Source organism: Haliotis rubra, unplaced genomic scaffold (assembly GCF_003918875.1).
Source record: "Haliotis rubra isolate DU_JTF1 unplaced genomic scaffold, ASM391887v1 Scf1820, whole genome shotgun sequence".
NCBI lineage: Eukaryota > Metazoa > Mollusca > Gastropoda > Lepetellida > Haliotidae > Haliotis > Haliotis rubra.
The window spans coordinates 89,314-102,172 of record NW_025765804.1 but is presented as its reverse complement, the minus strand read 5'-3'; the positions used below and the strand labels follow the sequence as shown (position 1 = coordinate 102,172).

The 12,859-nt window shown below is 43.2% G+C and overlaps 1 protein-coding gene across 1 annotated transcript; it reads left to right on the top strand.

The window, feature by feature from the left end:
• Nucleotides 1-957: 957 nt before the first annotated feature.
• Nucleotides 958-12,542, top strand: LOC124273632. Its single transcript, XM_046708906.1, has 7 exons — nt 958-1,042; nt 1,329-1,450; nt 1,546-1,590; nt 2,371-2,443; nt 6,104-6,171; nt 7,244-7,366; nt 12,483-12,542. The coding sequence occupies exons 1-7, from the start codon at nt 958-960 to the stop codon at nt 12,540-12,542; spliced, it is 576 nt and encodes a 191-aa protein (XP_046564862.1).
• The last annotated feature ends 317 nt before the right edge of the window (nt 12,543-12,859 follow it).

Here is a 12,859-nt window from a genome sequence, read left to right as displayed (position 1 = left end):
GTTTACATCTGCGACCAATTCAATACTTTAACATAGGTTTACATCTGCAATTTACACCAATTCCTATGTCATCGTATCCCAATTACGTAGATCAGTGCTCATGCTGGATTGCTGCCATATATCTGGAATATTGCTGAGTGCGGCATAAAACTAAACTCACTCACTCACTGATCTTATAGTTACGATTGTCTTTGGCCTAGGTAAAGTATTGGAGTTACGAATGTCTTGCTTTGTTGAATGGGCCCAGATTACAGTCAAATCCGACTGCTGCATTTTGTTTTCTCACCAAGATCTCTTCAAGCAAATTACAAGTAAAACAACAAGAAATCACAGTCTGTTTTGCAAATACTTAGTATTCTATTTGTTGTTGGCACACTTGTTATCCCATGGAACCGTTTCCATAGCAACATCCTACAAATGTATTTCCAACTGTAATCACAAATAGATAGGAAAGATTAATTCCTGATGCAGATGTGTGTATAAGAGTATTTGGTGTTGTATTTTCATTCTTCTAATTATAAATGGTTTACTGTTACTTCATTTACTGAAGCCATTTCTTACACTTTTCAAGGGGCAATGGGGTAGCCTAGTGGTTAAAGTGTTTTCTCGTCACGCCGAAGACCCGCATTCGAATCCCCACATGGGTACAATGTATGAAGCCCATTTCTGGTGTCCCCCGCCGTGATGTTGCTGGAATATTGCTAAAAGCGGTGTAAAACCAAACTCAGTAATTCAGTCAGTCTTACACTTTTCAACACTCACTCACCCACTGTTACTGTTATCTGCTCCATGTCACATGTTGTATTAATATTTTTTATCTATTTTTCATTTATCTATATATATTTCAAGTACTTATTGATGATTTCAGATCAGATTGTGTTGCGCGGTACAGCATTGCTGGAAAACCTCCACTTATTAAACAGTTGTCATGGATACCGAAGTACCACAATTGTGGCAATGTGTTTTGACCCAACAGTGACATGGCTCCTCATCTTGACCCATAACCCAGATATCTACCTGGTGCCAGCCTTCTCCCCTCATGGTGAGTCTTACCTACCTTGTGTTAGTCATGGTGAGTCATATCTACCTGGTTCTAGCCACCTTCTCCCTCATGGTGAGTCACATCTATCTGGTGCCCGCCTTCTCCCTCATGGTGAGTCTTACCTACCTTGTGCTAGTCACATCTACCTCATTGTGAGTCACATCTACCTGGTGCCAGCCTTCTCCCTCATGGTGAGTCACATCTACCTGGTGCTAGTCATGGTGAGTCACATTTACCTGGTGCTAGCCTTCTCCCCTCATGGTGAGTCTTACCTACCTTGTGCTAGTCATTGTGAGTCACATCTACCTGGTGCCAGCCTTCTCCCTCATGGTGAGTCACATCTACCTGGTGCCAGCCTTCTTGCTCATTGTGAGTCACATCTACCTGGTGCCAGCCTTCTCACTCATTGTGAGTCACATTTTACCTGGTGCTAGTCATGGTGAGTCACATTTACCTGGTGCTAGCCTTCTCCCTCATGGTGAGTCTTACCTACCTTGTGCTAGTCATTGTTGAGTCACATCTACCTGGTGCCAGCCTTCTCCCTCATGGTGAGTCACATCTACCTGGTGCCAGCCTTCTCCCTCGTGGTGAGGTGAGGTGAAATTGTGTTTAACGTCGTTCTTGAGAATATTTCGCTCATATGACGACGTGCATCCGTGTGTATGTGTATGTGTGGCTGCTTGTACTAGCCCAGACTGAAGCTGGTTTTATAGTGCTAGCCCACTGAGATACCATGCCGCTGTGAAGCATGAATACCCCACTCAGACACATTATACTGACTCCGAGCCGACACGTCCTTGTTGTACCCATTAACGCTGAGCGCCAGGCAGGGACCAACAAGTACCATATTTTAAAGTCTTTTGGTATGACGCGGTCGGGGATCGAACCCGCGACCTTCCGTTCTCCGGACGGACGCTCTAACCACTACACCACAGAGGCGGTTTCCCTCATGGTGAGTCATATCCATCTGGTGTCAGCCTTCTCCCTCATGGTGAGTCACATCTACCTGGTTCCCGCCTTCTCCCTCATGGTGAGCCACATTTACCTGGTGCCAGTATCACATAAAGTATGTGGTATAATGCACCCCATTCCATCTCATAGTGAAGATCAGAGTTAAAACTGATCTTCAGTAACCCATGCTTGTCGTAAGAGGCGACTAACGGGATCGGGTGGTCAGGCCATGGCTTGGTTGACACGTCATCATATCCCAATTGATCAATGCTCTTGCTGTTGATCACTGGATTGTCTGGTTCTGATTTGATTATTTACAGACCACAGCCATGTAGCAGGAATATTGCTGTTGTTTATGATTATTATTATATTTTCAGGAGCCCAAGGCACGAGTGAACCAACTTTGGAACACAGACGATGTCACACATATCAAACTCCAACAGCCAAAGGGTAATCAAAGCATTCAGTTTTGTCTAAGATCATATTCATGAACACAAAGCAGTAAACCTCATACTCATAGGGTTCTTTTTCTTTTAGAAGGTCGATTTCTTTCAGTTTAGCAAGACCCGTGCAGATCTGGGTTAGAATTTGTCTTTAGCAACCCATGCTTGTCCTAAAAGGCTTACTAATGGGATCGGGTGGTCAGGGTTGCTGACTTGGTTGACACACGTTATCGTATCCAATTGAGTATATCGATGCTCATGCTGTTGACCACTGGATCATCTGGTCCCGACTTGATTGTTTACAGACTGCCGCCATATAGTTGGAATACTGCTGAGTGCGGCGTTAAACAACCAACTAAGACCAGCAGCCAGTCTGTCAGCATTTGTATTCTATAAGGAGATTGAGGTGCCGGGATCAAGCCCACCTGTGCCCAGGTGTAAAACCTTGGAGTCAACTTTGTGTGGAGACTCTTTCAGTGTTGTCACAACCCCTAGTGTACAGTGTACTCTGCTGCACTTCATTTATCAATTTCATTATCACTGGCCAAAATGAGACATTGTCAGTTTCCATTGTATTACTACTGCATTCAACAAACAAGGTGTTTTAGATTGGACTTATTTTATGATAGTTTCAGGGAAATTTTGTTTCACAATCTAATTTATCAGTTTCATTATCACTGGCCAAATGAGACATTGTCAGTTTCCATTGTATTACTACTGCATTCAACAAACAAGGTGTTTTAGATTGGACTTATTTTATGATAGTTTCAGGGAAATTTTGTTTCACAATCTAACCCAACACTGTGCACTTAATAGAACCCACAAATCCGTTGTTAATTGACCAGATGGTAGCCACATGAATATGTGCAAACACCTAGTTGCGGGTACAACAATGTGCAGTTAATGTGGACAAAGTACTGTGACTATGTGTCTCAGTCCATCCAGCCGTGAATGGGTACCTCGTAAGGATGGGAAAGCCACATAAACCTTGTGCGCCTAGTGGCTGCAAGAATTGTATGATCCCCAGGGAGTTGAGATTAATAATACGAAGTGCTGTTGATATTGACGTCATATGATCGAGGGGTAAACAGGGATTTACCTTGAGTCCTGTATTTGAGGGTCCCTGGGACTCATGCTTATAATTTTCAGGGGTCCTGGACAACAAAATGGGGGTCCCAGACACTTAAATATTATTACTAATACTGTTATTGTATTGTTTATCATGATCATCACATTGCTACAGTAATGAAATTGCAAATGATGACATAACCCAGCTTGTAGCAAACTCAGTGATAACTTATTGTTGTTACTTGATTGGAATTTTACAAAAGTATTTGGACTTTTTCTGCATCCCTGTGGATGCTTAATAAATGTCGCTGCATCCATTGTCAATTTTATGCATGATAGGACGAGGGGATTTCGTCGTGTAAATCCCTGGGTAAGCAAAGCGCCTGTGAGCAGCCATTCTGGAGCTCGGCGCTATATAATAGTATAGAGGATGCCACTGTTCATATGGATCTGTGTCTTTTATTTGGGACTGTACAGGATACTTGCTTGACAACGACATTAGAATCTATGTCAAAATGTCGCCTTTCACAGAATAAAGAATTTGTATATCCACAAAATTATCATCATTCTCCCGTACAGAATAGTTTTGTAGCTTGTTCCACCACTCGCCCTGTTACTATTACAATCAGGGTAATTTGATTGGACATCTAGTTTTGAATCTGTTTAAAAACGACGCTAACAAATTTACAGGGATGAGAATTTTCTGCGGATACGCGAATTCCAGGAATTTCATAAGGCCAAGGGTGATTTTTGTGAATCATCTAAATCCGATAGATGCTAACCCCCTGGCTAGGTTTCAGAGTTTTTCTCAAAACTTTATTCTCATCCCTGACTTTATCCAGGGTTTTTATCAGAATAGAAATCAGATATATTACACTGTATAATTAAGTTGTAGGGGGATTTTGTTTATTGCTGCATACAGCATATTTCATATTTTATTATGGTGGTCAGTAAATGATCAAATTCGAGACTTATGTGACTTATGTTGTGAACAAACAATCTATGAGTTATACTCAGTGATATGTATTGTTAATTTCTTGTGTTTCCCACTAATAGTGCTGTAATGATGCATCGAACTATCGATGGATTGCAATTGTTACGACTCTCATTGCAATTAATCGATGGTGGAAACGAAAAACTGTCGATGCATCGATAGTATGTGTGACTATCGATAGTTTAGTAATTGAATTCCGTTGATAAATGCGCAGTGCAAAATACTGGAAGTACCAGATTCATTCACTTTGATTTAGAGTTATCTGCCCCTGTTACCTCTTAAACAAACATGCCATGCGACTCAGAGTTTGAACTTGTGAATAGCAATAAGTTTATGTTTTAACTGTTAACTTGATCTGGGTTTCAAGTTTCTTGTCAGTTATTAACAGAGACTAAAACTACTTCAACTTGTTTTTATTTGGGAAATGACTTCAAATGAGACAATTCAAGGAGAGAAAACTGTTCCCCCTCAATAATCACCCGTATCCACTATCGTAGCTAAGGAATATTGCTTAAAGTCTTTTTGCTAGTCTTCAAATAGCTGAAAATTTTCTGAGTCATCTCATCAGGTCTGGCTGTGACAAACAAACCATTGGAATAGATGTTAAAATTGTGAAATTTCTTTAACACCGTGAATGTATTAATTACATTAAGGTCATCATTTTATTAAGTTGCTGCTAGATAATGTATGTATGTGATATGTGTCAAAGAAAATGTTAGTTTGTACATGAATTTCATTGGAATTGCTAAAATGAAGTCATTCAGAAATATGCTCTCATTACTCCTGTTGTTTTGATAAATGCAGAGACTATTTCTCCATCTGCAGACCGCCTCTGTGGTGTAGTGGTTAGAGCATCCACCCGAGACCGGAAGGTCGGCTGGTTCGATCCCCTGACAGCGTCCAAACCAAAAGACGTTAACATATGATACTTGTTGGTCCCTGCCTGGCTTTCGGCATTAATGGGTACATCAAGGACTGGTCGGCTCGAGTCAGTATAATGTGTCTGAGTGGGGTATTCATGCTTCACTGCGGCATGGTATCTCAGTGGGCTAGCACTATAAAACCAGCTTCAGTCTGGGCTAGTACAAGCAGCACACATACACACGCATGCACGTCGTCATATGAGCGAAATATTCTTAAGCACGACGTTAAACCCAATTTCACCTCACCTCACCTCACCTCACCTCACCTCACCTCACCTCACCTCACCTCTCCATCTGCAATGTTTATGCTCAAGAAGATCTTGAGGTGTGGCGTTGATGAACAAAAGATGTGGACAAATATCACAGTTGTGACATTAGACCTGTGTTTGTCATAAATCAACAATGTCAATAAAGAAGAGGTGTGACATATATGTGCCCCTATGGTGCGTCATTAGTTCCACACCCATTCGATGTTTTGTTCTCGTGTGCTGTCTGTTTTACGCGCTAACACCGCTCATAAAAGGCTGCTACGTAACATTTTAGAACACTTCTATCATTTGAAAGTGCCCCTCTCATCTAGTGTTTTGATCTACATGTGCTGCCTGTTTTAATGTAAATAATGCGATTTTGACAGTGCAACATTAAGAACCCTATAGACCTCATCCAGTGTTGTATTTTAAAGGTGATGTGTGCGTGGTGCACTGGTGGCACACTCTAGACGACCAGCAAGTTGCTGTCATTGGAACTAAGGTATGTGTTTCTCCTTCTCCGGCATACGAGAAAGTTACATATGTTATATTTGGGATTACACGTTCTTAGTAAAGTACAAATTCTAGTACTTTTTGAATTGAGTCCCATCCGGGATTCGAACCCACACCCTCAGAGTCAGGCACCTATCGCCAGCACACAAAGTCAGCCGCCCTAACCCGCCAGCCACGCTTTACTTCCACAAGAATGGAAGTCGGAGAACTGGTAGTCTAGACTCACGGACTTTGTGTACCCCTCTGATAAGTGTTAATTGGCACGGCTCCCACAGCCGAAAGCTATGATTACACAATACCATTTAGAAAGTGGTCAAATGTAACATATATGTTATATTTGGGATTACACTTCTTAGTAAAGTACAAAAGTCTAGTGTAATCCGAAATATAACATATGTTACCTTTGACCTCTTTCTAAATGGCATTGTGTAATCAAAGATAAAGATATGTTCGACTAAGCATTGTCAGGCGATGAGCAGTGTATGAAGTAAGCCCAAACCCCAGCCAGACATCAGGGCTGGTAACTTCAAAATGTTCGATCCCCAACCGCGGTCATACCAAAAGACGTTAACATATGGCACTTCTTGGTCCCTGTCTGGTTCTCGGTATTAATGGGTACAACAAGGACTGGTCGGCTCGGAGTCAGTATAATGTGTCTGAGTGGGGTATTCATGCTTCACTGCGGCATGGTATCTCAGTGGGCTAGCACTATAAAACCAGCTTCAGTCTGGGCTAGTACAAGCAGCCGCACATACACATACACACACATGCACATTGTCATATGAGCGAAATATTCTCAAGCACGACATTAAACCCAATTTCACCTGACCTCACCTCTGGTTTGGTGATCAACCTTCAGTTGCTGGTGATCTATAGCCTGTTGTATATATTGTATTGTCCTTCAGTATAGTATCAGTATCACTCACTCACTCACTCACTGCACAGTGGTTATTAGGTCTCTTTGTACTTTTATTTCCACAATCACAATTGATTGTTTTGAAGGACAGTAGACTTGTAAACTCATTAATACCATGGTTGTAATGATGTTTCATGTTTCCCAGGCCGGAGAGATTATATTTGTGGACTTGTTGCGGAAGAAGACTGTTGCTTCTACTCGTGTTGACACCGCCGTCTTGAAACTTGATCTAGTGATGGATGATCAACAGATGGCGACATCACTACTGGTAACTAGACACGCTGTCCTTCTGTATGTAGTATGATAGCTCACCTGCTTACAGTATTCATTGGTATATTATAAGTTGTTCACTGGTCTCGAGGGGTACATGGGTTCATGTACTCTCGATGTTTGTTTATGTTCCCTGGGCGAAGGGAACATAAAGAAACATCGAGGGTACATCAACCAATGGACCCTGAGGGACCAGTGAACAACGTATTTATCTTACCGAACACCTCAATTGTAATTTTGAACTGTTTGAAACACAGGTATCGGATCATAGTATGGAGTACCAGACGACAAGAAATACAATTTAGAGTTATCTCTCTTCTATCGATTTGCATTCGCAAAACATCGGTAATTTCCGTACATCATACGTGATTCAATGTTATTCGAGATAATGAATTACTACTACGGAGTACCAAATGAGTTCGGCATTCCCAGCGGGGTACATAGGAAATGTTACTCGCTTGTAAGCGGGGTACACTGAAAATAATAGAAGAGCGCTCAGCCAATCAGAAAACGACATTCATGTGTGAGGCAAGATAATAACAGTTGTCTGCTGCTTTCAAGATGTTCCTGACCCGTGAAGATCACGGTTAGATTTGATCTTCAGTAACCCATGCTTGTCTGAAGAGGTGACTAACAGGATGGGATGGTTAGAGTATGTGACTGACCCGTGAAGATCACGGTTAGATGTGATCTTCAGTAACCCATGCTTGTCTGAAGAGGTGACTAACAGGATGGGATGGTTAGAGTATGTGACTGACCCGTGAAGATCACGGGTTAGATTGGATCTTCAGTAACCCATGCTTGTCTGAAGAGGTGACTAACAGGATGGAGTGGTTAGAGTATGTGACTGACCCGTGAAGATCCCGGTTAGATTTGATCTTCAGTAACCCATGCTTGTCTGAAGAGGTGACGAACAGGATGGGGTGGTTAGAGTATGTGACTGACCCGTGAAGATCCCGGTTAGATTTGATCTTCAGTAACCCATGCTTGTCTGAAGAGGTGACGAACAGGATGGAGTGGTTAGAGTATGTGACTGACCCGTGAAGATCCCAGTTAGATTTGATCTTCAGTAACCCATGCTTGTCTGAAGAGGTGACGAACAGGATGGAGTGGTTAGAGTATGTGACTGACCCGTGAAGATCCCGTTAGATTTGATCTTCAGTAACCCATGCTTGTCTGAAGAGGTGACTAACAGGATGGGGTGGTTAGAGTATGTGACTGACCCGTGAAGATCCCGGTTAGATTTGATCTTCAGTAACCCATGCTTGTCTGAAGAGGTGACTAACAGGATGGGGTGGTTATAGTATGTGACTGACCCGTGAAGATCCCAGTTAGATTTGATCTTCAGTAACCCATGCTTGTCTGAAGAGGTGACTCAACAGGATGGAGTGGTTAAGAGTATGTGACTGACCCTGAAGATCACGTTAAGATTTCGATCTTCAGTAACCCATGCTTGTCTGGAAGAGGTGACTAACAGGATGGGGTGGTTAGAGTATGTGACTGACCCGTGAAGATCCCATGCGTTAGATTTGATCTTCAGTAACCCATGCTTGTCTGAAGAGGTGACGAACAGGATGGAGTGGTGGTTAGGTATGCTGTGACTGACCCGTGAAGATCCCGTTTAGATTTGATCTTCAGTAACCCATGCTTGTCTGAAGAGGTGACGAACAGGGATGGAGTGGTTAGAGTATGTGACTGACCGGTAGAGATCCCGGTTAGATTTGATCTTCAGTAACCCATGCTTGTCTGAAGAGGTGACTAACAGGATATGAAGGTGCTCGCAGAGTATGTGACTGACCCACGTGAAGATCACGGTTAGATTGGATCTTCAGTAACCCATGCTTGTCTGAAGAGGTGACTTTAACAGGATGGAGTGGTTTTCAGAGTATGTGACTGACCCGTGAAGATCCGGTTAGATTTGATCTTCAGTAACCCATGCTTGTCTGAAAGAGGTGGCGAACAGGATGGAGGTGGTTAGAGTATGTGACTGACCCAAGTGAAGATCCCGGTTAGATTTGATCTTCAGTAACCCATGCTTCTGTCTGAAAAGAGGTGACGAACAGGATGGAGTGGTTAGAGTATGTGACTAACTCCGAAGATCCCAGTTAGATTTGATCTTCAGTAACCCATGCTTGTCTGAAAGAGTGACTTTAACAGGATGGAGTGGTTAGAGTATGTGACTGACCCGAAGATCCCACGTTAGATTTTGATCTTCAGTAACCCATGCTTGTCTCTGAAGAGGTGACTAACAGGATGGGGTGGTTAGAGTTATGTGTCTGACTCGACCCAAGTGAAGATCCCGGTTAGATTTGATCTTCAGTAACCCATGCTTGTCTGAAGAGGTGACTAACAGGATGGGGTGGTTAGAGTATGTGACTGACCCGTGAAGATCCCGGTTAGATTTGATCTTCAGTAACCCATGCTTGTCTGAAGAGGTGACTAACAGGATGGGGTGGTTAGAGCATGTGACTGACCTCGAAGATCACGGTTAGATTGGATCTTCAGCTAACCATGCCTTTTTCTGAAGAGGTGACTAACAGGATGGGGTGGTTAGAGTATGTGACTGACCCGTGAAGATCCCGGTTAGATTTGATCTTCAGTAACCCATGCTTGTCTGAAGAGGTGACTAACAGGATGGGGTGGTTAGAGTATGTGACTGACCCGTGAAGATCCCGGTTAGATTTGATCTTCAGTAACCCATGCTTGTCTGAAGAGGTGACTAACAGGATGGGGTGGTTAGAGTATGTGACTGACCCGTGAAGATCCCGGTTAGATTTGATCTTCAGTAACCCATGCTTGTCTGAAGAGGTGACCGAACAGGATGGAGTGGTTAGAGTATGTGACTCACCCGAAGATCCCAGTTCGTTAGATTTGATCTTCAGTAACCCATGCTTGTCTGAAGAGGTGACTCTAACAGGATGGAGTGGTTAGAGTATGTGACTGACCCGTGAAGATCCCGGTTAGATTTGATCTTCAGTAACCCATGCTTGTCTGAAGAGGTGACTAACAGGATGGGGTGGTTAGAGTATGTGACTGACCCGTGAAGATCCCGGTTAGATTTGATCTTCAGTAACCCATGCTTGTCTGAAGAGGTGACTAACAGGATGGGGTGGTTAGAGTATGTGACTTGGTTGACACATGTCATCATGTCCCAATTGCGTAGATTGATGCTCATGATGTTGATCACTGGATTGTCTGGTCCAGACTCGATTATTTACAGACCGCTGCCATACAGCTGGAATATTCCTGAATGCGACGTAAAACTTAACTCACTCACTCATTCAAGATGTTCCTGCCTGGTATCTTATGGAAATAACACAATTGAATGAACAATCTTTTGAAAAAAACAGGAGCATTTTGATGACAAATGAGATAAGTCAGTGCTAGCAAGATGAATTCGTCATCATCCTTTATACCGGGTAGTAAAGCCCGAACCGAGACCACCAGTAGTAAGCTACTGATCCGCGGCACACCGTAGTAAGTGCCGAATTGGACACACGCTGCACTCTGAAAGACATCAAACGTGATCGGCAACAAGCAGCCTCTCACAGATATCTGGCCTAAAGGAAACAACGCTTGTGAGGCAAGTGGCGCATTAGAATAATGTGGTGGTCTATAAGCAAGTGACACATTCGACGGAAACACTGAATGAGAAACAGGCGTAGTAACAACCACGTGAGACAGATGAGGTTGTGGAAGAGGGGCGTAGTCAACACAACAACCCTATAGGTGGAGCGAGTCTTCCAACGTGATGGGGTTATGGCCATGCTGTCGGAACAGTTGTCTTAAGTTCTCACTAAGGTAGGAATCAGGCGCCTCTTCTAGAAAATCTTCAGTAGGAGGCGGGGGACCTCGAGCGGCCGGACTGCCATAGAATTTCTGGCCTTCAACCTTAGTGCGTTTCGATGCCGACCGGACCCTCAGATAGTTGGCGGCGATCTCTATCTGATAATCGTCTACCAGCCACCCGGCGATATGCGATAAATCATCATCATTGAGATCCCCTTACAAAAGTACAGCGGCCGGGACCATTCACATTTGCCTAAACAGTCTACACACAAGGCATGTGGATCCGCCGCTGAAAAATTACTGTTGCATTTATCACAATGCTTTCGTTTCTTAGAACTACTGCGATTAGACTTTCCCATAGTTGAAGAAAAAACGCAAACAAACTTTCTATAGACAAGCACACGTCCACCCGACGCAGCAACAAGAAGGAGAATGACAGGCACAGGTAGTCACATGATCATCTGAGCGAGCTCCACGCTTACAGAGATGATTGACAGGTGCTGATGTCGGAGTGAGGGCAGAGGTCAGGGCAGGTCAGAGGCCAGTAAGATTTGATTCAACTTAGCCTACAGCACGTTTCCAAACATGGTCGTAGAAGAAGAGAAGAGGTGCATACCGTGAGATAGGATAAGTATATAAATATACAATTTATAATAAAATTTTCAATTTTCTACTCTGTCTAGCTCTATTGCAGCTAGCTATATTGACCGTCTATTTCAATAAACTATTAAATTCTTTTGATCAGTCTTTCTACATACTACTTGGACGAGCTAACAAAAACGAATTTGTGAAGAGCTGTCACCCAACTTCGAGGAAAATCTGAACTCAAATGCCTGCCTCCGATTGATCATTTCAACTGCATTGCGATCTGACCGCCCAGCAGCGTGTTGAGTTCAAACTGTCTGTCTTCAGACCACTAGTTTTACCACAAGGCCGTTATTGCGCTGCTGCGTTTCAAACCAAAAGTTACCTCAGCCATGAGCTCGTAGCAGCGCCTGGTAATGCAAAACTGTACCACAACTGGTTTCCGAAGTTGTAAAGGAGTTGTCACAGAACATACATCAGTCTTTGCGTGAAGGAGGGTTTTGTCATTGCCAGAACTGCACAAGTGGTATTACGATATTGAATTGTACTAATGAATGTCTATCATTCTTCATGGCTGTATGGTTCTGAGAATTTCAGGGAATTCAATATTTGTAGCGATAAGTTTTTGGGGGATGGGGGGTCTGTGTCAAACCTTAAGGACTTATATTTTTTATCCTACATTGAACTGGTTCCAAATGGTGGTGTGTTACAGAGTCGAATGTTGGTGTTGTGTTTTCCAGATCACTGCCAGCGGGAACAACCAGTTGAAGCTCCTTCTGGAGAGTCAGCTCCATGGATAGGATGTTTGCGAGCTGAGTATCCAGTGGCACGAGTGACGTTCAGGACCCTGTCAACAACATCATGGTTCAGACAGGTAAGTTGGTTTTGATGTTAGTATTTAGTACTAGGCTGAGTATGGGCCCGGCACCGAGACGTTCCAGGACCCTGTCAACAACATCATGGTTCCGGACAGGTAAGTTGAAATCGCCATTGATGTTGAGTATTAAGTACTGAGCTGAGTATCAGCCGGCACCAAGACGTTCCAGGACCCTGTCAACAACATCATGGTTCAGACAGGTAAGTTGGTCTTGATGTTGAGTATTTAGTACTGAGCTGA

What these genes read in the sequence shown, in the direction of transcription:
- LOC124273632 (XM_046708906.1), top strand. Translation starts at nt 958, where the DNA reads ATGTGTTTTGACCCAACAGTGACATGGCTCCTCATCTTGACCCATAAC. An exon ending in TGCCAGCCTTCTCACTCATT is followed by an intron (nt 1,451 to 1,545) that starts GTGAGTCACATT and finishes ACCTTGTGCTAG; the next exon opens with TCATTGTTGAGTCACATCTA. An exon ending in TTGCTGTCATTGGAACTAAG is followed by an intron (nt 6,172 to 7,243) that starts GTATGTGTTTCT and finishes CATGTTTCCCAG; the next exon opens with GCCGGAGAGATTATATTTGT.